Here is a 27,775-nt window from a genome sequence, read left to right as displayed (position 1 = left end):
AACTGGCCTGCTTCAGTTACATTTCTCAATGTAAATTACACTTACACTTACACTTATTAAACAGTTTTGATGAGCTTTGAGTCAGCAATTCTGAATCCAATCAATTTTGGGACACTGATGAGGTAGTTTCTGAGAGTAAATGCAATTTTGTAACTTCTCTATACAGTTTTTGTTCCTAATGACACCTTTGAGATTGTCTACATAGGAATGATACTTCATATGACAATTTTAAATAGAAAATCAGTTTTTTTGAGTCTAAAAACAGCAAAAACATATAAAATGTTAAAAATATTATTTCCTAAATTCTTGAGAAGCCTATTCTACTCTATATAAATTTCTTTATAGTTTGATGCTTTAAACACTGAACAAAAATTCTTTGTTGATAAGGTGAGATTATGTGCAGGTACAGAGAACTAACTTGTTCAACACTTCAACTCCATTCTAGCATATCTTCCTGAATTGTAGAGGCCGAAAAGCTATCAACTACATTTTCCAGATTCCTTTGCAGTTAAGAGTTTTAGATGACATTTAGGTTCCTTCCAATCCAATGTACTAAAGCGAGCAAGCTTTAATTTGGAGCTGCATTACGTGGGAAGGGAAGCAGATGTGCTCACATGGAATGTGGCAGAGGTGGACAGTCCTAGAGACCTAGAGTCCTAGAGTCCTAGACGACAGCCTCATTCAGCAGTTTCCTGATCACAGGACAGGCAACAGCAATTTGATGGCCCGGTTCTATAGTGTGGTTTAGGGATATATTTCTGGAAGATCGGGCAATTATTCTGTGAGCTACCTATATACCTTAATAAACCCTGTAGGTCTAAATTATCTTGAGTAGATTTTGTTGAGGTCAAGAACTGACCAACTCACATTCTAGTAACACTTCCTTTCACATGATCATGTTTGTGGTTTCTGTAGTTGTATGGCAATATTTTCTTTCTCAGTGGCTTTTCTAAGCTGAGACAATGTCCCTTGTACATAGTTAAACGCTATTTTAAAAAACCAAACTACTATGTCAAGTTTTAGGATACATCTATAATTTTATTACAAAACCATTCTTTTGGCATTAGTTGGTTACAGTGATAGCAAGATACTGTGAGTGTGGCAGAGCAGCTCTAATGTAACACTGCATTCCCTGCTTCCTGGACCCAAATTTAAGTTACCTTATACCCATTACATACAAGTTACCAGCGTTCATTAATGCTGCAAATCCTGACACATATTCCCTTTAGGGAGGAGCTGATGCTAAGGGATTAGAGTAAATGTTGATAAGTCTACAAAAGCTCCTTCGTGGGACTTTGTTTCTTCGCCCTCCCCCCAAATTACTTTGCTTTAAAAGAATCAAATTACTAGTCTGAATAGCAGCAGCACCGAAGGAGCATCACACTTAGTTCTTGTTAAAAAGCAGTACCTGTGCAATGCACGTTTTACACCACAGGCAAAGGGAAGGACCGCTTTAGTTTTAAACTCCTGCATTAGAGTCTCTTAAAAAAATAAAAGCATTCCATCGAGTTCTTCCAGATGGTGTTATTGCTGTACATTTGTTGGTGGGTCACCCTCTGTGCTGTGTTTGCTTTGAAGGGATCTTCCAATGTATCTCCAATATTCCTTTCTTATAGTGTCCTTTTCTTTAGCTAGAATTTCACACAACTGAAAATGAAAAACAAAAATTCTTTAAAGATAATGTGTAAATCAATCTCTAGGGCAAATGCTTTTGAGCCAACAGTTAAATTCAGAACATGTTCAAATGAGATACATCATTATAATCATACACTGTGTTCACTAGTGATGTGGGTTTTGCCCTGAACAGTGGAAATAGTCCTGCACTGAACTCGAGTGAACATGCTGAAAAGGGTATGAATATAGTGGCATTGGACAGACCAAATTCTGAGACACCAAGAACAGAGTTCTACTGACTTACCTCTAATGCTTTATTAAGAATGTCCTCCTTGTTGTCACATTGGTTTTCTAGCATGTCTTCATAGATATCCACGAGAAAGGCAATTAGGTAGGGGGAACTGTGACTTGGTTGTAAATCAAGTAACTGATTTAACAGATTTGGATATTTGGAAAGACCACGATCCTGTAAAATCCTAAAAAAAATTATTCTCAATTTTGAGAAGAACAAAAATAATAAAAAGATCATAAGAAAATGACCTCTGTAACACGAACAAGAGAGGAGACTTATTTTGAATGAATGAAAAACTAAATGAAAATTTTAAATTATGTGTGAGTTTTATTATTAGATAATTATGAGCTGAGTATAATTAGTTAAAAAGAATAATGAAACTTAAAAGTGATCATTTATAACTCAAACTGCAACACACACACAATTAAATCAGAAAATACACCATCTTCTTAAAATTAAAAAAGTAAGGAAGAAAACAAGAGAGAAGTTTCTATTTCTTCTTGAGATGGCTCCTTATTCTTTTAGCTCTCCAGATGTTATAGGCCCCAACCCTGGATATATCTCCAAATGTGACTGGGCTCCATACTTTATGTTCTTTGGGCCTAGTCTCCAGGGAGACCTCTAAGCTCGAAAAGGAGCCTGGTTGTATCAGTAACCAGGCAAGTGAAACCTTGTCAATTTAAGGAATGAGACTTGTAACAGGAGATCTCTAGAAATGAAAAGAGAAAGGTTGGCTATGCATCTGTGCAATCTGCTTGTAAATAGTTTGCTTTGTCTTTACTATGTTCCTGGGCTAAACAGAAACTAAGTGTGTATATCCCATTCTTTGAGATAAAGACTATAGGATTCATAAATACAACTATAACTCTATTACTGTTTAGTCATGGACTATTCCAAAAACTGTGCTGGTATGTGCTTGGGGGCTGAAGAGAAGGCTAGAAGGCACTGTTCTTGGGTGTCACCATCTAACACTGGTATACTTCTCTTAGATCCAGAAAAATGGGTAATTCTTTAGTATCCTTTTGGAATCTGATTAATGGAATATATTCCATGATACATCATATTAGCAGGTGGTTTTTATATAAAACAATCCAAAACAACCTCTTACCCTTTCAAATAGTTCCATGCACTCTCATTATGCGGTACTAGTTTGATCATTTCTAGAGTGTACCTATAAGAAAAAGACCACAAAGAAATATGTGTAATTTTAAGAGCAGTGCAATAGTTAGAAACAGTTTTAATAAGATTGTGGCACAGCTTGGATATGTGCTTTCATTTATCTTAGTGGGCTATGACTAGGTCTAGGTCATATCTAAATTAGAGAGAATTCTTCAAGTCAGCAGTTTTCAATTCATAGTTACATAGTTCCTCCCTCCTGTAAATTTGTAACCAATTCTGGGAAAGGATACCTAACTAATATGAAGGCTCAATTCACAACAGGAAAATGAACTGATGTGGAGGATTTCCTTTAATTTAGGCTTTCCCTTTGAAGAAAATGTCAGCTAAAACAGGAGGTTTTTTCCTTTTATTGGTAAAGCAATCTTGAGAAAAAGTCTAAGATCTACTTATGCCCAATTTAAATCATTCAAAAAGGAGAACTACATAATCTTAGGAGCTGTAATAAAAATAGCATGGAAATTTTATAGTCAAAGAATAAAAATGAGAAATCAACACAAATGTATATTTCTTATATTCTGAAACAAGATTACTAGTTAACTATGATGTGATTACCAGTCAAAATGGACACTCCCTTTCTTTTCCCTTTAACCAGATTATTAAGTACAATTTAGATCCAATTACAACAAATTCCAAGGGAGTGACAGAATTTAGCTTCACTACATACTTGTTCAAACGAGTAAGTCACTCACTGACTAAAATTTACTAATCTTGGTTTTATTGCTGTTTTATTTATTTTTATTTATTGTTTCATTACTGTTATGATGGCATTTTTTTTTCCCAGAGAGTACAGTAGTCCACCTTTCTCCACAGGATGGGTTCCCAAACGCCCAGTAGATGCCTGAAACCAGAGTATCAAATCCTATATATACCATGTTTTCTCCTATACATCCATACCTATGATAAAGCTTACTTTATAGGCACACTAAGATTAACAATTAATAAACAGATCATAATATACTCATTGTAATAAAAGTTATATGAATGTAGTCTCTCTCAAAATACCTTATTAGACTGTACTCACCCTTCTTGTGATGATTTAAGACAATGCCTACATGATAAGTTGAAGTGAGGTCAATGACAGGCATTGTGATGTAGCATTAGGCTATACTACCTACTGTCTCACCACACATGTGTCCTCAGGAGGATCATATGCTTCTGGACTAAAGCTGCCATGAGTAACTGAAACTGCAGAAGGCAAGACTGCAGGTAAGGGGGGAATACTAGAACAATAAACTCATCCAGCACTATGAAAAAGTTTTTTCCAACTAATTTTACATAAACTAGTATTTCCAGTTATTTTTCAAACCATGTCCCTGCATGTTTTCACTAGGCATTGTAGAAGATTACTTCATTTTGCAATACCTAAAGAATTTTATTCATATACCTATGCACTAAAGCATGATCTATTTTAATGGTTAAAACATGCACTTTGAGGTCAGAGTGCCTAGCTTCTTTGTTTTTTTGTTGGTGCTGTTTTTGTTTTTTTTAAGTAATCTCTATACCCAACACAGGACTTGAACTCACAACTCCTCGGACTCACGACCCCAAGATCAAGAGCTGCATGCTCTACCCACTGAACTGGCTGGGTGCCCCAGACTGCTTAGATTCTAATCTTAGCCCCATCAATTATTATCTGTGTGCTCTTAGGCACACTATAGAACTACTCTGAACCTCAAGTTCCTTATCAAGTATCCCACAGTGTTGTTATGAAAATTAAATAAGAATTCCTGGCATGTAGTAAATGCTTAATAAATGGTAATTGTTGAGGCCCCTGGGTGGCCTTTTTAAGTAATCTCTATATCCAATGTAGGGCTCAAACTCACAACCCCGAGATCACGAGTTGCATGCTCTACCAACTGAGCCAGCCAGGTGCCTGTGGAAAAGTCTCAGATTCCTGACTGATTGTTTCTATTTGGTAATAAAAAACCAGTGATCTGCCTTTGAAAACTGTGAGACGTTTCCATTTTTCACTCTTCATACTCAACTTTCAAGTATCTTATTACACCTAACCTAATGAAGTATGCTATAGTAAATAAGGAATATGTAGTATTTGAAATCCCTAATTATTAACTGGGTTAATTCAAGGAAGAATAACCTGAAGCAGTCTACCTTTTAGCAAGAAAGCTATTGAAATCTCTAAAGGATGACACTTTACTGTCCTTCAGAGTGCTTTTGTCCTAATTTTCGTAACAGAATACCAACTCTAAAATAAAAAAAAGTACTATATAGAGGGCTGGATGATGAGTCTGAATTTTCTCTACTCAAGCCCCAGTATTTAGGTTTGAGAGTAATAAAATTATTTCAGTAAGTTCACTGTTACCCCTCAGATCAATATTATTCAACAGAACTTGCTATGATGATGAAAATGTTCTGTATCTGTGCTGCCCAATATAGTAGTCATTAGCCACATGTGGGTACGGAACCCCTGAGAAGTAATTCATATAACTGAGGAACGGAATTATGTGATTTTAATTAATTTGAACTTAAGTAGCCATATGTGGCTAGTGACTACCATATTAGACAGCGTAGCTTTGAAGAGTCGAACAGTAAAAAGAAAACATGAGACATGCTTGAGGGGAATGTGTATGCTCCAGAAAGAAGCCTACAGCAGACAGTTAATGCAGGACACTGGATGACAGACCTCTTTTCCTTTTAATTTAAATCACCAGAACCCTATAAAGAACAGAGAAAAGCTAGCTGCCCTGACCCAAACAGAAGTAATAAGAAGGGAGATGAAGGCAGATGGTCATAAACATCAGCTCTTCCCAGGAGCTGTTAAAACAACTTTTATTTTTTTATTTTTAAATTTTTTTAAGTAAGCTCTAGGCCCAACATGGGGCTTAAAACTCACGACCCTGAGATCAAGAGTCACATGCTCTACTGACTGAGCCAGCCAGGAGCCCTTAAGACAACTTTTATGATTAAAATTATGAGTATGAAAAAAAAATTATGAGTATGTTCTCATCAGGCTATAAAAACAATAAATAATATTCAAATTTAAAACAGACACTGAGACAGAAGAGACAAAGTCAGAAAAGAGGTGACTATTAATGTTTATGGATATTAGTATTCATTCCAATTCAAAAAATTCTAGCGCTTATAATAGCTTTTTGTATGCTAAAGCAGTAGTTTTCAACTAGGGATGGTTTTAACCCACAGTGGACATTTGGCCATGTCTGGGGACATTTTGTTTGTCACAACATGGGGGGAGAGTGGGTTACTGCTGATATATAGGGTGTAAAGGCTAGGAATGCCACTCCACATCCTATAATGTACAAGACAGCCTCCTACAACAAAGACGTCCTGCTCCAAACCCTGCACAGTAGAGTAACAGGGCTCCTGAGGACTATTATCTAAAGGACACCAGAATTTAATGAGATAGTTTTAAAAATAAAGCTTCCTAGATACTATGTAATCTGATTTCTTCTCAATCTGTGATAGCAACAATATTTCAAGAAACTTAAGACACTACAGTGTAGAGGTATACTATAGTAGCTATAAATTTGTCCTTAAGGTTTTCATCTAAGTATTCTGTCCTATTAGTTCAATGAGGGAAGGATCAGGGGCAGTCTTGATCTTTGCTGGATCCCCGATGCCTGAGACATGATAGGCACACAAATACTCTTTTAATGAGGGACGCCTGGGTGGGTCAGTTGGTTAAGCAGCTGCCTTCAGCTCAGGTCATGATCTCAGGGTCCTGGGATCAAGTCCTATATCGGGCTCCCCACTCAGCAGGGAGTCTGCTTCTCCCTCTCACTGCCACTCCTCCTGCTTGTGCGCTCTCTCTCTCTCTGACAAATAAATAAAATCTTAAAAAAAAAAAAAAATGAGTGAACAAGTGAAGGAGATTACTAACTGGACTTCTCTCTCCAATATAGCACGATCATTGTAGCCAGTGGTGTTAGAAATTACGAAGTATCTTTGGTTCCAGACAGAGTTATTTCTCACATCCTCTTTAAGAAGTTGGTCTACATACTGCAGCTCATTATCCCAAAGTTTAAATTCCTAAGAGAAAAGAAAAAATATCCAATTAGAAATGTCCCATTACTTTTGTTTTTTAAGAACAACCCCAAGATCAAGAGTCACATGCTCCACTGAGCGAGCTAGCCGGGGGCGCGTAGAAATGTCCCATTATTAATAAAAAAAATAAAAATAAATAGGGGCACCTGGGTGGCTCAGTTGGTCAAATGTCTGCCTTCAGCTCAGGTCATGATCCCAGGGTCCTGGGATCGAGCCCTGCATCGGGCTCCCTGCTCAGTGAGGAGCCTGCTTCTCCCTTCCCCTCTGCTGCTCCCCCTGCTTATGCTCTCTCGCTGTCAAATAAACAAAATCTTAAAAAAATAAATAAAAATAAATGAAATTTCAGCAAAGCTAGTGAAGCTAGTGAAGATGTGGGACTCATCACATATTTGGAGGAAAATGATATTTGCAGGTCGAGGAAGTGGAAGGGGAAAGAAAAGTCATCAAAGACAAGGGAATGGTCACAAAGAAAGAGAAAAATAAGGAAGAGAGAGCAAAGTGGCCTGTGATTTGGTAGTATCTTCTTGAGAACAATTTATATACCAAGAGACATGTTTATACTCCTTAAACAGACCCAAGAAGTATTCTCTTGGGGACTAAATCACAGGCAAAAAAGGTATATGTAACTAAATGCTTATGCATTAAGGTGAAAATTTAGAGGGGGAAAAAACCAAACTCAGAAAATGATTAAATATAGTATAGTATATTAATAGGATGGATTTGATATGAATACATAATATTAAGTAAAATAGAAGTATTAAAAATGCACATATGATAAAATTACATTAAAATACATGTGGAGAAATATACACAACTATATTTAGATACAAATCTTTACGTTATAAAGCTGTTTTAGTAAAAAAAATTATGGGCAGGAGAAAACCAATTAAGACAATTTAAAAAAGGAATGAAAAGTCAAAACTTAACAAATGCAGCAAAAGTTGGGGATGTTAATTATGAAAAAGCTAATGGAGTTATATTTCTTTTTTTTTTTTTTTAAGATTTTATTTATTTATTTGACAGAGAGAGACACAGCGAGAGGAAACACAAGCAGGGGGAATGGGAGAGGGAGAAGCAGGCTTCCCACCAAGCAGGGAGCCCAACACGGGGCCTGATCCCAGGACCCTGGGATCATGACCTGAGCCAAAGGCAGATGCCTAATGACTGAGTCACCCAGGCACCCCTGGAGTTATATTTCTTATCTGATAATGGCAAAAGGGTAGAATTTCATATAAAAAACAAAAATACCAAATATCTTTAGAAAATGTATCCCTTTAATCAAATTTAGAAAAGCTTACATTTTTAAGTAAAAAAAAATTTTGTTGGGGCGCCTGGGTGGCTCAGTCATTAAGCGTCTGCCTTTGGCTCAGGTCATGATTCCAGGGTCCTGGGATCGAGCCCTACATCGGGCTCCCTGCTCCTCCCTCTCCCACTCCCCTGCTTGTGTTTCCTCTCTCGCTGTGTCTCTCTGTCAAATAAATAAATAAAATCTTTAAAAAAAAAAAAAAATTTTGTTAACTGCTCTTGTATAATGAATAGTGCACAAAGTAGCAATCACTGGAAAAAATTCACAGGAAACAACACTAGTATTGTTTGCTGGAATAAATAAATGCCCAGAGTGGGAGTTAGAATTTTATGCTAAACCCTGAACAACTCTTCTCTTCTATTCAGGGTTTAGCATAAAATTCTAACAAGTGGGCAGAAATAAAATACTATCTATTACTATAAAATCATATTCCAAAGTTTATGTATGTAAAAAACCCCTGTAGGTGCCATGCCCTTGTTAATTAAAATAACACAGCTGTATCAGAAAATTACAACTACCTTTTCTATTCAATTTGCTAATAAATATAAGATGTGATGCAAATTCAATTTAAAAAATACAAAAGTTACTATTCTTCTTTAATATGAAACTACTTACAACAGATCTTGAGAGATTAAAAGATTAATCAGCATGAAGGATGTCAGGTTTTAATTAAGTATCTTAATAATTCTTAGTCATTATATTTTGTGTGATCTTTATGTGTTTTTGTTCAAGAGTATACTTACAATTTAACAGTAATTTTAATTATTTAATTCAGTTAAAACAATCTGAAAAACATTTTAACAAGAAAGGCAATACCTGAATAACCCACTGTCGATGTTGCCAGGCATGATAATTCTTTGCATCCTGATTAAGAATATCAGCAATAAATTCAAGCTCCTGAGATGGATCTTTTAGCCATTCCACTAATACTCGCCTATGATGCCTAAAGCAGGGAGAAGAAAAAAGTTTTGTGTTAATGTATCCAAGAACTGAAGTATCAACTGCGTGTGTTGTACTATGTGATGTCGAGGAACACTCAAAAGACAGAAATTCACCTCTAATTCTCAAGATTATACTGGAGAGAAAAGGTAACAAAGAAGAAACACTCAGAGGGAAAAATTCCAGAACACTAAGAAGAGTTGAGAAACATAAAACAATGATTTGTGTGTAAAATGAAATCAGATACTTACTTAGGGTTTAAAGAAGGTTTATTTCAATCTAAATCTGGAAGTAATCTTTTGACAACCACAAAATCCTGTCAAAGAATTTTGAAACATTGCCAGATGGCATAATCAGACTACAGGAAATGTGATACTATTTAATCAAGTACAGAAGCTCCTCTGGTTATAAATAGGCTTTTAATTTTTCTTAAGTCCACAGCATCACATACAAGCAACTGCTCATTCCATCAATTTGTGGGCAGAACTGAATTTGCTTCTACTCTGGCAAGTAGCTATGACAAGTTCCAAGTTTCTCAAGAGTTGTTTCTGTACTAGGAAAATGCTTCTAAGAGTTTTCTGTTGGGTTCTATTTTTATAATTTTTCTTAGCTGAAATATTTATAAAAATCTATTAGTGAAAATGTTTTAAAAGTCACTGTAGTGATGGTTGTACGTATTTTGTAAATACACTAACACCACTGACTATACATTTTAAATGGGTAAATAGACTAATGATGTACTATATGTTGGCTAATTGAATTTAAATTTTAAAAATGGGTAAATAGTAGGGGTGCCTGGCTGGCTCAGTTGGTAGATCATGGGACTCTTGAACTTGGGGTCATGAGTTTAAGCCCCACACTGGGTGCAGAGCTTACTTTAAAAATAAATAAATAAATAGGTAAATAGTATAATATGTGAGTTATACCTCAAAAAAGCTGTTTTTAAACAAAATCATTAATATTCAATATACTAAAAGCGAGTAGGAGTGATGGGAAAAGGGGAAAGATTCAATGCTTAATGAATGAATGAATGGAAAATTTAAAAATTCATCTTACAGAATATTAAGAAGGCAAGATACTACTAAGAGGAATATCCTAGTGGGAAAGGCTTCTAAATTTATTTCAGAAATCTCCCAAGTTAGTGAACACTAGTAATAATTTACTTTTCTAGGTTCCTGGTAAATTCTGTAATTTAGGAAAAACTTGAGAATTAGGTCCTTCCGCATGTCAAGCTGACCCTCACCTCTACCACCAGCAGTACCTCCTCCTCCGTCTCTAAAATAACAGCAACCACAGTAGCTTCCATTCAAGGGGTGCTCACTATATGCCGGGTGCTGTTCAAACTCTATTTCTTTCCTATTTGTTCTCTGTCCTCCTGCTCCATAACGCCTCTTTTTTTCCTCCACTGTGTTCTGTTCAACTCACCCATAATAATCCCTATAGTTTTGTCTATGCTAACTTAGGGCTTAGCTTCTAGAACAAATATACTCTGTAAAACACTCTGCACCATTGTGGTTTTCAAACTGCACTGTAAGATAACTGGCTTTATTATGTGCTTTCCCTGTTAGACTGTGTGGTTCATCTTTGTATCCCCGCCATCAATAAAAAAATTTTGAATAAACGAATGAAAGATGAAATACCAGAAAGTCATTTTTTAACACACTGGATAGAAAACATTTTTTCAGATTCTTTACTCAAAACTTTTCCAACAGTATTATATGCTAATGTCAATTTTTAAATAATAATAGCAGTACACATATTTGAGTGTTAACTTGAGGTTAGGCACCACTTTAAGCACTAAACATAAAATCATCTCATTTAGGAGCACCTGGGTGGCTCAACTGGTTAAACATCCAACTCTTGATTTCAGCTCAGGTCATGATCTCAGGGTTGTGAAATCGAGGGGCTCCTTGCTGAATGTGGAGATTGCTTAAGATTCTCTTTCTCTCCCTCTGCTCCCCCACCCTTCTCTCCTCTCCCTTAAAAAAAAAAAATCTCATTTAATCCTAACAACCCTATGAGACAGGTAACATTAGCTCCAATGCAAAGTACTAAAATTATTAAAAAACCAAACAATTCCCTGTAATCTCATCACCTACTGGGCAGGTAATATTAACATAATGACGTATTTCCTTCCTATTTTCATCTTACCAAACTTGATAGTTTTTGGGCTGTTCCTCAATTATTGCAGTGATGTAGTTCATTTCCTCATGTAGATCCTTTTGAAGTGACTTTAAGAGAACTCTCCGAAAATGCCTATAGCAAACACCAAGCATTGTTTCATTACTCTACATAAACTGCCTAGCCACAGTATCTGATGAAGGTAAAACAACATAGTTAGACACACTTCTTTTTTTGGTAGACATTCTATATAACCAATAATTTAGCAATGTAACTGCGTTTGGTTTTCCAAACTCATACAACTATCTGGTGACTGGAAGAATCAAGCATTTTGAAGTAAAAATAGTGAAAGGCAACAAATGTTGAGAGAGGAGAAAAACACAACCAACTAATGATTATTTTTAGGTAACACTCTGGTTACGAGTGTTCTATTACAGGAGAATCAAAGACATCTCTTTCCCTATAATATTTCCCTATATGGTACAGCTTGTTCGTTCAGATATATAATTCAAATAATAAATTAATTCCATTACAAATATTATCAAATATTTTGTTTTCAGAGCCACCACAAATATGCTATTTATATATGAAACAAGTTTCTCTTAATTTCTTCATAGGCAGAATCAAATCATTAAAAAAACCTTTTCTCTAAAAACATGATTATTAGTTCTGGTCTATTTTTACTTCAAAATTTCCAACTCAATGCATAATAAAAGACAAACAGCTGCTTTAAAAGTATAATGCTAAATAGGACAGATAACAGTATTTCTCTATTTTATTAGTTTAAGGAAAACTAGGCTTCATAAAGCATGGCCATAAACAAGCAGCTTGGTTTACATGAGTAATGTTATCCAGTATACTGCCTTTAAAAAAACAGCAAATAAACTTAGGAAATTTTAAAATACATTCTAAGTTACTTTGTGTTATGTATGGTCAGGAATTTCTTCTTTTTTTTTTTTTTAAAGATTTTATTTATTTGACAGAGAGAGACACAGCGAGAGAGGGAATACAAGTAAGTGGAGTGGGAGAGGGAGAAGCAGGCTTCCTGCGGAGCAGAGAGCCCGATGTGGGGCTCGATCCCAGGACCCTGGGATCATGACCTGAGCCGAAGGCAGTCGCCCAACCGACTGAGCCACCCAGGCCCCCCGGTCAGGAATTTCTTAAAGGATAAGAAAGTGCATATCAGAGATATAAAATGATGGAATATCATACTAAGAATTCCAGTGAAACATGGTAGATTAAATGAATGTTTATCCTGACACCCTAATAAAACCCCACAAAAATGATAGTAAGGGAATAAATAACAGTATAAACCACAAAGACAAAGAGAATTAGGAACAAAGGGATATCACAGCATTTGGAAGAGGTCAACAAAATTACGGAAAATGGTAAGCTGACAGAAAAGTTTACCTGACTTTAAAAAACAAAGTGCTAAAAACCTGTCAACAGAGGAAGAAAGGTTCAGAGATCAGGTGTCAGGTATCCTCAAAATTGGGAATCAAGTATGGGGTTAAAAACAGTATAAAATCTAGGGGCGCCTGGGTGGCTCAGTTGTTAAGCGGCTGCCTTTGGCTCAGGTCATGATCCCAGGGTCCTGTGATCAAGCCCCATGTCGGGCTCCCTGCTCAGTGGAGAGTCTGCTTCTCCCTCTCCCTCTGCCTGCCTCTCTGCCTACTTGTGCTCTCTCTCTATCTCTCTGTCAAATAAATAAATAAAATCTTTAAAAAAAAAAACAAAACCGGGGCGCCTGGGTGGCTCAGTCGTTAAGCATCTGCCTTCGGCTCAGGTCATGATCCCAGGGTCCTGGGATCGAGTCCCACGTCGGGCTCCCTGCTTGGCAGGAAGCCTGCTTCTCCCTCTCCCGCTCCCCCTGCTTGTGTTCCTGCTCTCGCTATGTCTCTGTCTGTCAAATAAATAAATAAAATCTTTAAAAAAAAAAAAACAACACAAAACCGTATAAAATCTAGAAAGAGCTCTTAACAGCCAAGATCCCTCCCCCAACCTTAAGCAGAGAGGTGACGGCATCACTGGCCTGGTGTGAGATAACAGAAAAAATATATATAGGTCTCTGCCCCTGGTTCCTGGCACAGAGCTCCTGGAGCAGTTAGAAATTCCTAAGTGATAAGAGCACTAGAAGCAGGGCACCTGGACGGCTCAGTCGGTTAAGTGTCTGCCTTCAGCTCAGGTCATGATCTCAGGGTTCTGGGATCGAGACCCGCCTCGGGCTCCCTGCTCAGCAGAGAATCTGCTTCTCTCTCTCCCTCTGCCCCTCACCCCGCTCGTGTGCTCGCGCTCTCTCTCTCAAATATATAAATAAAATCTTTAAAAAAAAAAGAGCATTAGAAGCATTCTATTGAGGCAACTCTAGGTGGGCTCCTTAGGTGGCTCCTGGTCACCAGGAAGACCAAACCTTGATCAGAAGCTTGGAATTATCAGTTCTACCTTCAGCTGCCTAGATAAGAGAGAGGCTAGAAAGAGAGTTAATAACTGATCATGCCTACATGAGGGAACTTCCAAAGCATCCTAATACTAGGAGGGTTGGAGTTTCTAGATGGGTGAACCTATCCATGTTCTGGGAGAGGACATATCCTCCATGAAAACAAAAGATCCTGAGCTTGGGACCCTCCCAGACTTTGCCCTATATATCTCTTCATCTGGCTGTTCATCTGTATCCTTTTATCACATCCTTTAATAAACTGGTAAACAAACACTCTAGCAAATTAACTGAACCCTAGAAAGGGGTCATGGGAACCTCTGATTTATAGCCCATTGGTTAGAAGCATAGGTGACAACTGATTTGCGATTAGCCTCTGAAATAGGGGGCAGTCTTGTGGGACTGAGCCTTTAACCAGTGGGATCTGACGTTATCTCAAAGTCAGGTAGTTAGACAATGTCAGAACTGAGTTAAATTGCAGGACACACAGCTAGTATCAGAGAGAACTGCTTGGTAGGGGAAAAGCCCACAGCCATTTGGTGATCAGAAATGTCAGAAGTGAAGTGTTTTGTGTGAAAGTAAAGGAGACACACAGAAGGATAACTGTGGTTCTTTCTAAAAACCTGGCAAGACACAAGTGGCTTTATTCTCTGGAAAAATCTGAAGCAGAAAGGAATACCAGACACAAGAGAAATACAGGGCAAGGAAAAAGACTAGAAACTGGGAAATTTAAAACACTGATATACTAAACAGCTGAGAACCCCCACCCCAACCAATCTTCCCCTGCCTGACCCCCCTAACTGTGGCAGCCAAACACATACTCCTCAGGCAATAATCAGACAACTCTTCTTTGGAGAAACAAACCAACCACAAGAAAAGATCTAGAATTGCTGACATGTGAAGATTTCGCACAAAACAGCCACATCTCCACTCACTAACCTCACAGTTAAGCCCACCAGCTGACAAGTCCTGCCACATACACAGCTTCCAATCAGGACTTTTCCTACCTCTTGAGAGTTTGAAAGGAGAGTCAAGGATGTGAGAAAAATACTTACATGAAAGAAAGAAACCAAAACAAACACACAGAGAAATGAAAATATATCACACATCTATGAAATAAAAGATGCTATTAAAAAAAAATTCAGAAAATAATAAAGAGCTTTGGAAATTAGTAATTTTTTAAAAAAGATTATATTTATTTATCTGACAGAGAGAGATACAGCAAGAGAGGGAACACAAGCAGGGGGAGTGGGAGAGGGAGAAGCAGACTTCCCGCGGAGCAGAGAGCCTGATGCAGGGCTCGATCCTAGGACTCTGGGATCATGACCTGAGCCGAAGGCAGGTGCTTAATGACTGAGCCACCCAGGCGCCACTGGAAATTAGAAATTTTTGAGTGCAGATAGAAATCAGAAGATAAAGTTGAGGAAATATTTCAAACGTAAATGAAAAGACAAAGAAATGAAAATTAAAAAAAGCAATCAAAAACATACCACATACGACTAAAAAAAAGCATTCCAGAAAGAGAAAAAACAGGCAAAGAGAAAAGGAATTATCGAACATAAAAAAATTCTCTGGACCTACTAAAAAGGTTTAAACGAAATAACGGAGTGTTCTCAACAGAAGCTAAAGGAAATAGAAAACCAGTTTTAGAATTCTGAAGGAAAACAATTTCTAATATAGAATTCTACTAATAAAGTTGAGAAGAGACTAAAGAAACTTTTCAATATATCAAATCTCACAAATGATTTCCCACACATCCTTTTATAAGTTCTCTTCTACTCAAGGATGTGGTCGATAAAATGAGAGAATAAATCAAGAAAGAGACACAGGTCAGGTCTGGAGATAGGGGATCGAACGCATGAAAGAGTTTGAGATTAGATGTGCAGTGCCCACACTGGTGAAGAAGAAAAAAAAGGAGCTGAAGGATTACCTGTTGTGTTCAGCAGTAATGACACATTTTACACATATCAGAGAGCCCGGGAGACAAATTACTTACTGGCACAAAGAAAACGAAACTAAACAACAAAAAAAGGCAATCTGTTAAAAGGAATGTACTCTGAAATACTATAAAATGTGGGTCAGCATATTTAGAATATATAGGTTAACTTAAGAAAAAATAGCAAAGAGTTCTTACCTATGGGGAGGGGACACTGGTAGAGAAAAGAAAGGGGACAGAGGATGCCATTTTTCATTCAGTCTCTGACTTTTAAACTCATAGTGTGAATTATGATAACAAAGTTTAGTTATGAAAAAGAGCCATCTGAACTAAAACATGAGACATTTAAATGGGGACTATTAATGAGTAGTACTTACCACACTGTATAATTGGCTGCATTTAACTCAATAGCATCCCTGGTTAGTTTAAAAGCTCGTTCACTTCTTTCATCACGCTGCAGGACAGCCCGGAAATAATCATAAACATCTCTAACTGGGGACAGAGCATACAACTGCATTAGGACTATCTTCCTTGTTTAAACTCAGCACTATAATACAAAATGCTGTTATATCTTACAAGGAAAAATACTGAATTTATATCATTTATAACAGTAAACAAAAGAAAGTCAAATGACTGTGGGAATGCCACCCTGAGAATGCTTTAGTGTCACAGCCATTACATCTGTGTAACTATGCTTCCCGCTCATGTATGTACAGGGGGCTAGTGCCAGACTCCAAATCTCTGAAAGACGTCAGGCATTAAAGTAAAATTAAGAGTGCATATATTCAAATATATTCACTTACCTGGTTTTCCCACATTGTATTCTGATCAGTTTCATAACTAAAAAAGCAATGTACACAATGGTAGAAAATTCAAACCATACAAAAAGGTTCACACTAAATTTCCATTCAACTAAATTCCTAGTCTTTCTCCAAAGAAGCAACCACTGTTAACTGATTCTACTGTATCCTTCCAAATATATATTCTAAATACATCATCCCGTTTTTTACACAAATGAGATCACATTGGGGGCCTGGCTGCCTCAGTCAGTAGACTATGCAACTCTTGATCTTGGGGTTTTAAGTTCAACCCTCACGTTGGGTGTAGAGATTACTTAAAATAAAATCTTCACAAAGATAAAAAAATAAATGAGATCACATCACACTCTATGTTCTGGGCCTTGCTTTTTTCACTCACACATTATTAAAGGTAGTGCAAAACTTACATACTCATTGACTCAACAATTCCAGTTCCATGAAGTTTTCTTACAAATATACTTCCATATGTACCCAAAGCATCCAAAGAAATTTACTGGAGTATTTGGTCACATAAAAAACTTTTAAAAGGCTGGTCTGATGGTAATGGGTTAATCAGAACTTACTAACATTAGTGTCACTAAAGTTGGTATACAACCCCCCACTGCTAAATTTGACTGGCTTAAAAAAAAAGGAAATGAAAATTGGAAACAAATGATAAAGAATGAGCTAAGTCCATTATGACACACCCTTACAATGACATACTACCCAGTTGTTAGTATTGAGACTGCTCTGGTATGTACAGCTATGGAATAATTGTTAAGATTGTTAAGTGAAAAAAGTCAGGTGCAGAGCAGCATGCTATTCATTTAGTTAAAAATATATGCTTATTTATGAATATACTGAGAAACAGGGATGAGAAGACATAATTTTCAACAGGATTCCCTGTTACAAAGTGTACCACATTTCTTCAATAGCTGCAGAGCATTTCACTGTATGGTATTCAAATTTTATCCAACTCATCCCCTATAAATGAATGTTTCATTCTTTTGCTGTCCTGAATATAAACTGTATGCTATCCTGAGTATCAGTGTATGCACATGTGCAAATTCAGTGTCTCTATAGAATAAATTCCTACAAGTAGAATTACTGCATCACGGTGATGTGCACTGTTGATGCTGACAGGTTTTGCCAAATTAAAGATCTCATCAATATATATACTCCCTCCAAGAATGTATGAATAACCTATTTTTTCCACATCCTGACAATATCAAAATTTCCCATCTTTGCCAATCTCTTAACTGAAGAAACTTAGACTTTGGCAAATATTAACCTGTTGTATTCCATTTTCCACAAGACAAACTGAGGCTCAGAGAGATCAACAAGTTCACACTGGGTCAGTGTTCCTTGCAGACAGAAGTTAAACCCAAATCTAGGGGTGCCCGGTTGGCTCAGTCAATAGAGCATGTGATTCTTTTTTTTTAAGATTTTATTTATTTGAGAGAGAATGAGATAGAGAGAGAGCATGAGAGGGGGGAGAGTCAGAGGGAGAAGCAGACTCCCTGACGAGCAGGGAGCCCGATGCGGGACTTGATCCTGGGGCTCCAGGATCATGACCTGAGCCGAAGGCAGTTGCTTAACCAACTGAGCCACCCAGGCACCCCTAGAGCATGTGATTCTTAATGTTGGGGTTGGGAGTTCGAGCCCCACGTTGGGTGGAGAGATTGCTTAAAATTAATTAAAAAAAAAAAAGTTAAACCCAAATCTAGTCTGACATCAAAGCCCATGCCACTAATCACAATGAACTAGTAGATACTGCAGCTGAAATGCCCTCATAACATAGTATAGTTTAAGGCAGAGAACAGATTATGCCCCAAGACAGACTATGAAAAAAAAATGTGTTAAAACACTCCTCAATACTTTTTTCCACAATTAAAAATGTATGTGGACATGCTATGCTATTTTTCTTACAGTATACAATTTTACACCTACTGACAGTTTAAAAACTTTTAAAAGGGATGTATGGAAACGTCAAAATATCCTTGTTTGCTTAACCATTCTGTTACTATTGGCAATGTGGATTGTTTTCAATTTTGCTTTATAAAAATCACTGCTTTAATCTTCCAATAACTTTGCATTAAAATTTTTTTTAATTACGTGCACATATTGTTTCCTTAGACTATAACCCCAAAAGTGAAGTTATCAGAAAACATGAACAATTACAGCTCTTTACAAATTCTGAGACATTAAAAGGTTACCTACTTCTAAACACTATCTTTAAAAAGCTGAATTTAAATCATACCAGAATAAAATTTAGAAAGAATGTAAGTGGCAAACAACAATGAAACTAAGAACCAAGCTCCCAAATATTTTTCAAGCTATAACAAAATGCTTAGAACACATTACTTCTATATACAATGTATATATACATTTATATACACACCTATCTACACATACAAAACATATACACTTGCACATATACGTAGCATAAAACCAACTTCGTGGAGACGGGAAACATAATGAGACCAGTGGAAGGCTATATACCAATTTTTTTTTTTTTTTAAAGATTTTATTTATTTATCAGAGAGAGAGAGAGAGAGCACAAGCAGGGGGGAGCGGCAGGCAGAGGGAGAAGCAGGCTCCCTCCTGAGCAGGGAGCCCGATGCGGGACTTGATCCCAGGACCCTGAGATCATGACCTGAGCCGAAGGCAGAGGGTTAACCAACTGAGCCACCAGGCGTCCCGGCTATATGCTAAATATTAACAGTAGTTATTTCTCTTTTTAAACTGGTAACTTTTACTGCATCATCAAGAACATTCTTTTTTTAAAAAAGTTTTTACTTAAATTCATCAGTTAACATATAGTTTAATATTAGTTTCAGGTGTAAAATATAGTGATTCATCACTTCCATACATCATCTGATGCTCATCACAAGCACACTTCTTACTCCCCCTCACCTATTTCACCCTTCCCCCCCACTCACCTCCCCTCTGGTAACCATCAGGTTGTTCTCTATAGTTAAGAGTCAGTTTCTTGGTTTGTCTTTTTCCCTTTGTGCATTTGTTTTGTTTCTTAAATTCCACATGAGTGAAATCATATGGTGTTTGTCTTTCTCTAGTTCACTTAGCATTACACTCTCTAGCTCCATCCAAGGTGTTGCAAATGGCAAATTTCATTATTTTTATTGCTCAGTAATATTCCATTGTATATATACCACATCTTCTTTATCCACTCATCAGTTGATGGGCACTTGGACTGCTTCCGTAATTTGGCTATTGTAGATAATGCTGTTATAAGCATCAGGGTGCACATATCCCTTTGATTAGTATTTTTGTACTCCTTTTATAAATACTTAGTAGTACAAGTGCTAGATCATAGGGTAGTACTATTTTCAACCTTTTGAGGAACCTCTATGCTGTCTTCCAGAGTGGCTGCACCAGTTTGCATTCCTACCAATAGTGCCAGAGGGTTCCCCTTGCTCCACATCCTCGCCAACACTTGTTGCTTGTGCTGTTGATTTTAGCCATTCTGACAGGTGTGAGGTGCTATCTCATTGTAGTTTTTTTCACTTAACTGACTGAGCCACCCAAGCACCCTTCATCAGTGTTTTATAGTTTTCAGAGTACAGGTCTTTCACCTCTTCGGTTAGGTGTATTCCTAGGTAAGTTATTGTTTTGGAGGCAACTGTAAATGGGATTTATACCTTAATTTCTCTTTCTGCTGCTTCATCACTGATGTATAAAAATGCAACAGATTTCTGTACGTTGATTTTGTATCCTGCAACTTTACTGAACTTATTAGTTTTAGCAGTTTTTTGGTGGTCTTTCAGGTTTTCTATATATAGTATCACGTCATTTGCAAATAGTGAAAGTTTTACTTCTTCCTTGCCGATTTGGATGCTTTTTATTTCTTTTTCTTGTCTGATTGCTGTGGCTAGGGCTTCCAGTCCTAGGATGAATAAAGGTGGTGAGAGTGGACATCCCTGTTTTGTTCTTAATGGTAGAAGAAAGCTCTCAGTTTTCCCCACTGAGGATGATATAAGCTATGGATTTTTCATATATGGCCTTTATTATACTGAGGTAAGTTCCCTCTAAACCTACTTTGTTGAGGGTAACAGTGGCTATTTCTTGATGATAAGAGTCTTCTTTTGATTTTAACATCCTCAAAATTTTCTAAGATGAGCATTTATTACTTCAAAAAATATTTTTAATTAAAAAGAAATATATATTCCATGCAAACACTGTAAACAATACAAAAGTACATGAAGTTTCCCTTACTCCAATGCCACTCCCCAGTGCACTGGATTTCTATCAAGGGTAATGGTTGTTACCAGATATTTTTCTAAGTGTTTGTGTGTGTGTAGTTTTGTTGTTTATTTTTTAAACTTTTTATTTATTTATTTTTATTAAGTAATCTTTATGCCCAACATGGGGCTTGAACTCATGATCCCGAGATGGAGAGTCCCATGCTCCACTGACTGAGCCAGCCAGGCACCCCTGTTGTTTATTTTTAATGAAATTGGTATAATATTTTTCATACTGCTTTCCATTTTGGCATTCTCCTCCTCAATGGTATGTTCTTCCATGCCAACATATACATATCTACATCACTCTTTTTCCACTATTCCATATAAAGAACATGGCATAACTTACATGTGAATGCTATTTTTTTTTTCAGAACAGAATTCTGTAAGTGGGAATAGAATACACAGCCTTATGGCTTTATATGTCAAGTTGATAGGCTCATAAATTAATCTGGGGTTATATAAATAGAATTTTATATTCATTAGATTTTTTTCTGTAGTTTTCAATATTAAAATATTCTTTTAACTAAATATTACACATTTGATACACTGTCATACTCAAAGTTTCTAAAACGTACTTGGCTTTTTTCACTCAACACTGTTTCTGAGGTCTGTCCATGTTATAAAAGATCTAGATCCTCTTAACGGTTACTTAGTATTCAACTGTATGATAATGTATGTTTTATTTATCCATTTCCCAAAACATAAATATTGTAAGTGGCTTCCAACATTTTGCTTTTTCAAAAAATGCTGCAAATTATAATAGTTAATACATATAGTGCTTACTCTGAGCCAGACAGTTTTATTTTATATATATAATTTACTCACTCTATAAAGTACTGGCCCTTGAATGACACGGGTTTGAACTGCACAGGTCCACATATACGCAGATTTTTTTCAATACAGTATAGCACCATATTTTTCTTAGGAACTTTTTTAAGAGTTTTTTAAAAAATTTTTTTGAGAGAGAGAGAACAAGCTGGGGGAGCAGGGAGGGAGAGGGAGAAGCAGGCTCCCCACTGAGCAGAGAGCCTGATGCAGGACTCAATCTCAGAACCCTGGGATCATGACCCGAGCTGAAGGCAGACACTTAACCAACTGAGCCACCCAAGTGCCCCGATTCTTTTTTTTTTAAACTAAACTCTATCCCCATATGGGGCTTGAACTCATGACCCCTAGTTTAAGAGTCATATGCTCTACTGACTGAACTAGCCAGGCACCCTTCCTTATGATTTTCTTGATACCATTTTCTTTTTCTCTAGCATAGTTTATTGTAAGAATACAGTATATAATTCATTTAACTACAAAATATGTGTTAATTGACTATTTATATTATAGTAAGACTTCCAGGAACAGTAGGCTATTAGTAATTAAACTTCTGAGGAGTCAAAAGTTATACATGGATTTTCAACTGAGCAGGGAGGAGGGAGGTCAGCACCCCTAACCCTCATGTTATTCAAAGGTCAACTATAGCTACTACTATTATCCTCATTTTACATAGGAGAAATAAAGGTAAAGGTTAAATAATTTGTCCAAGGTTATAGAGCTAGTAAAATGGTGAAGTTAGAATTTAAATCAGTTGGTCTGTCTCTGAAGTGTGTGTTCTTAACCTCCTAGTACATGTCTTCTGATGTCATATGGCAGAGTGCACCCAGAATGTATCACTGGAAGCAGTATTTCAAGGTTATACGATAGAAGCATTTTCCAATTTTACTAGATTAAACCAAACCCCCAAATGGCTAAACATGAAAATTACCATCTGAAATGTATGTATCTGTTCATACGCCCTACGATCTGGTATCGTACAATAGTTTTAATTTTTACCATTTAATGCATGGTTGGGAAATAACATTCCCATTTTATTTGTATATCTTTCATTCCTAATGATAATGGACATCCCCCCGCCTTTAAAAGCGAATGGAATTTTCTCTTCTGTAAACTACCAGCTCATATACCCTTTGTCTATTTTTTCATGTTTGCCTATTTCCTTAACCTTTTGTAGGAATTTCTTGTAAAGTTCTGAACATCAATCCTGTTTCATATGGTGTATCTTTTCCCATACTATTGCTTCCCTTTTAACCTGGTCATGGGTATCTTTTGTACAGATTTTAAATTTTGATATATTCATCTATCAGTTTTTTTTTTTTAAAGATTTTATTTATTTATTTGAGACAGAGAGAATGAGATACAGAGAGCATGAGAGGGAGGAGGGTCAGAGGGAGAAGCAGACTCCCTGCCGAGCAGGGAGCCCGATGCGGGACTCGATCCCGGGACTCCAGGACCATGACCTGAGCCGAAGGCAGTCGCTTAACCAACTGAGCCACCCAGGTGCCCCATCTATCAGTTTTTGATTGACAGGTCATATTTATCCATCTTTTTCCTTTGTGGTTTCTAATCATGATATATTAAGAATTTTAAATGTTAATCTTTTTCACCCTGCAAAAAAAGCTTTTTTAAATTATTTAACCAAGAGAAATGTTATGATTGTATCGGTTTCTCCAACATCTTTGTTATACGTACGTAATGAATCTGAAAGTGGTTTTCATCTCTCTGATCACTAGTGAGGTTAACATCTCTTCACAGATATTTCCATTTCTTCTAGTGAATTATCTCTCCGCATCATCTCTCTTCATAGTGTGAAAGCTTTGCATTTTAATGCAGTTGTATCTTCTGATCTTTTCCTTAATTCTGAATTTTACATCTTGCCTAATAATACCTTCTTCACCAAAAGAAAGAGAGATTATTCTCTTGTTCCTTGTATATTTACAGTTGTGTTTTAGAACTTTAATTCATCCGGAATTTATTTTCACGTAAGACATGAGATAAGGATATAATTTTACTTCTATCCAAATGCAGAGACTACTGTTACAAAACCAATTTCATTAATCCATCTTTTCATACAAGTATAAGATGTCCTTTTTATCACATATTAAGTTCCCATCTATACTGATCTATTTTTAGATTTCTTATTAATCTATTTATTTCTGCACCAGTTCCACAAGTTATTTTTAGTAGTACATTTTTATATTCGATAAGTCAAACCTTCATACCATCTACTTCCTTTTCAAACATTCCTTGGCATTACTTCATAATCAAAAGAATACAATAGACGCTTTTTGTAAAAAAGGAATGATCTTGGATAACAAAGCCTTAACTGAAATGTGTACATAACACACACACATACACACACCACAGAGGTTTGAGGATTATGAGGCCACCACAACCAACAGAAATCAGAATATATACACACACACATATAAATACAAAGCTAGCATTCCATTTTATTCATGTACACTTTCTTAGAACAACTAACATTTGCATGACCTTCAATTTACAAAGCATTTTCATTCACATTCATTATGAAAGAATACTTTGTCAAAGAAAATAATCCACTCATTTTAATATCAGTTAATGTATTCCAACTGAGCCTAACACTTCATTGCTGAAATATATTTCAAAATGCACAAGTTTCACCAACCAAAGTTTATTCTACATAAAACAGTAACTCCTTTATGTTGTATCTTGTGTGCAGATTAAACAGTAAATGAAAAGCACAATCACAAGTACCTATTACATACTATACTGTAGCATTCATTACTTAGAATATGTCCATTCTTTGGACAAAATAAAAGTTTTAACCATGAAAATGAATTATTAAAAAACGAGTATTAGCTTAAGTCATTTAGATCAAAATCTGTCATCTACCTAACCAGATAATTGTCAATTTCAACTCTGCTACAAAGTTTGACTTGTAGACCTTTTCCCAATAAAAAATAAACTTACATTTTTCACTATAAATGATCTGGACCACTGGATTGGGGCCATCATTCTGCGGCACTGGATCTATATCAGCCCATTCTGCTCTGTCCCTGAAATACATATATTTTTTTCAGTGATTGTATTCAAACACATAAGAAGAAAAAGAACTCTGGTGTTTTTAAAAATAGTGGTGGGGGGTGGGAGGGATGGGGTGGCTGGGTGATAGACACTGGGGAGGGATATGCTATGGTGAGCACTGTGAACTGTGTAAGACTGTTGAATCACAGACCTGTACCTCTGAAACAAATAATACACTGTATGTTAAAAAAAAAAAAAAAAGAAGAAGAAGAAGATAGCAGGAAGGGAAAAATGAAGGGGGGGAAATCGGAGGGGGAGACGAACCATGAGAGACAATGGACTCTGAAAAACAAACTGAGGGTTCTAGAGGGGAGGAGGGTGGGAGGATGGGTTAGCCTGGTGATGGGTATTGAGGAGGGCACATTCTGCATGGAGCACTGGGTGTTATACGCAAACAATGAATCATGGAACACACTACATCAAAAACTAATGATGTAATGTATGGTGATTAACATAATAATAAAAAATAGCAACAACCACACTTCCATTAATATTAGTAACTTATAAATATTTTAATGTAATCATGGTTGGATTTTTTTCATGACCAAGTTTTGCCGTTTTGCTTTACATATTAAACCTTTTTTTTAGATTTTATTTATTCATTTGAGAGAGAGAGAGAGCACAGGCAGGGGAGAGAGAGAAGCAGATTCCCCAATGAGCAGGGAGCCCAACATGGGGCTCGATCCCAGGACCCTGGGTCATGACCTGAGCCGAAGGCAGACACTTAACCGACTGAGCCACACGGGCACCCCAACATATTAAACTTTTAAAGTAACATAAATTGAATAATCTGCCCATTAAAATAAGTTAATAAATCAACAGTTCTCAAATTTAAAGTTTTTATGTAAGTGTAGAAACATGTTTGCAGTAAGTACACAATAGTTTTAAATTAGAAATCAATTTAATTCATTGGTCTAATAAGACTTTTTGGAATTAGCATTTTAAAAAACTGAGTAACAATTTACTAGGAACTGACATTTTAAAATCAAAGTAAGCACTATTAGTTTACTATACTGAGAGGTAGTCCAGGTGGTCTTTAGAGAGCAGGTTATGAAATCTAATAACTGTCTGAGCTGGAACGTAGGCTCTACCATTTATCAGCTGTGTGACCTTGAGAAAGTTACTTAATCTCTCTGGGCCTCAGTTTCTTCATTTATAAAATGGAGATGATATTACTAACCAACCTCAGAAGGCTGTTTGGAGGATTAAGTGAGATAATATGTTAAGCAGTTAAATGTGTGTAATAGTAAGCACATTGTAAGTATATTACACATATATACTGTTAGTATATAATCAATATATGAAATACACATTACCATGTTATAAATATAGCATATAATAAATGTATATAATAAGCATTCAATGAATACGATTTCTCATTATCAAGCTAAAATAACACGGTGGCACCAATAGGTGCCTATAGACATTTCTGTGCAAAATGCCCAGTATGACTAAATTTGTTTTAGCCACCCTTTTTATATTATTTTTCTTTCACCCATCTTTTAGTTCTCTATACTGATCAGCTATTGACAGCAAAGATTCTGTGGCATCCAGACAATCTTGAAGTTGTGTCCACTATATCAGAAGAAATACAAGGGAAACAATTACCTGAGGTGTGAGACTTAGAGCCTGGGGAAGTAGCATGAGAAAGGTAAGGCTGTCATTTAGTCACTGAAAAATCAGACATAGCCAAGTGAAGCAGCTGAATATTTTACAATTCAGAGAGGAGGTGTGAGGATTATGAGGCTACCACAGCCAAATTAAATGTGTAAAACAACTCCAGTAACAGAATCTGGATAGTGACTTTCACTCATTCATAAAATCAAGGAAGGCAAATAAGCTATCGAATGGGTTTACCTAGAACTACATAAGAAAAAATAAGACAAAAGAAAAATAAGATACAAGGATTTCTCAATTGTCTTTGCAAGTTCAACTGGAGGTAAGGAACTGGCATTACCAGAAAGCAAAGAACTTCTAGGGGTGGGACTGGGGAGAAAAAGCAAGAAAGTTACAAAGTACCCAACTCTGCCTACTATATGCCACTTGTATTATGTACGAGGTGATGTAGGGATGTATTACAGTTTAAGAACAAGTATCTTTTCGGTCTTACAGCTTAAACTCGGTGCCTGTCTGATGGTAGGCGCTAAAATATTTAAAGAAAATGCTGAATGAAAATGTCCCAGTCCTTAAAGATCTTACTCTAGCTCTCTCCATTTTAACAGAACAAACCACGGGAAGCCCTTACACCTTGTTTTTAAAGCGAGCTAATCGGGACCTTATTTATATTTAAATCTTACTTCCTGCCAGGCTATTAAACAGCACCCAAACCCTTCGGTATTCAGTTAGATTATCAGGGTTAGCGCTGTGGGAGCATGAAAGAGAGCGGGAGATTTCTTAAATTCCTCAATCACACCTAAACAGCCTAAGAAAGAGTGCTGTCCAGTGTGTTGCAGCTTCTACGCTCTCTGATGTCTGGCCTCCCCTCTGTCTCTCGGTGACAGCGTTGGCCCCAGGAACAGCAACCCCGAAAAGAGCGCTAGGGCCCCAAGCGGGCCCGGACCCCGCCGAGCGCGCCCCCTCCACCCCGGGGGGCCGGACAAGGAAGCGGCGGAAACTTCGGCCGAACACGCCGAGGCCAGAAGAGCCGACCCGGAACCGCCGGCCGGGTGAAGCACCCGCCTTCGGGGGAAGGGCCTCGGGTGCCGCGGCCCTGCTGTGGGCGTTACCTGTACAGGACATAGGTGGGCGAGTCCAGGCTCAGGAACCCGTCGTCCATAGGGGACGCCACCGCTTCTCCGGGTTCAGCCGCCATAGCTTCTTCCTGCTGCTGCTGGGGCGGCGGAGGGTGCGGCTGGGGCGGTGGCGGCTCCGGCTGACCGGACTCGCTGCCCTGCGCAGCCTCTCCGACCCCCTCAGTGGCCGCCATCTCGCCTCGGTCCGCAACGGAGGTGGCGGCGGCAGCGGCGGCCCCGCCCCTT

At 37.2% G+C, this 27,775-nt stretch overlaps 1 protein-coding gene across 2 annotated transcripts; it reads right to left on the bottom strand.

Moving 5' to 3' along the window:
• Positions 1–1,012: 1,012 nt before the first annotated feature.
• FNTA (farnesyltransferase, CAAX box, subunit alpha) lies at positions 1,013–27,768 on the bottom strand. 2 transcript variants are annotated; one of them, XM_006735351.3, is made up of 9 exons: positions 27,524–27,767; positions 24,684–24,769; positions 16,219–16,333; positions 11,502–11,606; positions 9,228–9,354; positions 6,942–7,090; positions 3,015–3,077; positions 1,919–2,090; positions 1,013–1,647 (listed from the first exon to the last, which is right to left on the bottom strand). In XM_006735351.3, exons 1-9 carry the CDS (start codon positions 27,721–27,723, stop codon positions 1,525–1,527), a joined length of 1,140 nt encoding a protein of 379 aa, XP_006735414.2. In that variant the 5' UTR covers positions 27,724–27,767; the 3' UTR covers positions 1,013–1,524. The 2 variants fall into 2 exon arrangements, with proteins under 2 accessions (XP_006735414.2, XP_081665823.1); XM_081809697.1 differs by lacking the exon at positions 11,502–11,606 and having other exon boundaries at positions 27,524–27,768.
• Between the last annotated feature and the right edge of the window lie 7 nt (positions 27,769–27,775).

The sequence above is a fragment of the Leptonychotes weddellii genome, chromosome 2 (assembly GCF_054177405.1).
Source record: "Leptonychotes weddellii isolate Sample4059 chromosome 2, ASM5417740v2, whole genome shotgun sequence".
In the NCBI taxonomy this organism is placed as follows: domain Eukaryota; kingdom Metazoa; phylum Chordata; class Mammalia; order Carnivora; family Phocidae; genus Leptonychotes; species Leptonychotes weddellii.
The sequence above is the reverse complement of the archived record's forward strand: the minus strand, read 5'-3'. Positions and strand labels throughout refer to the sequence as shown.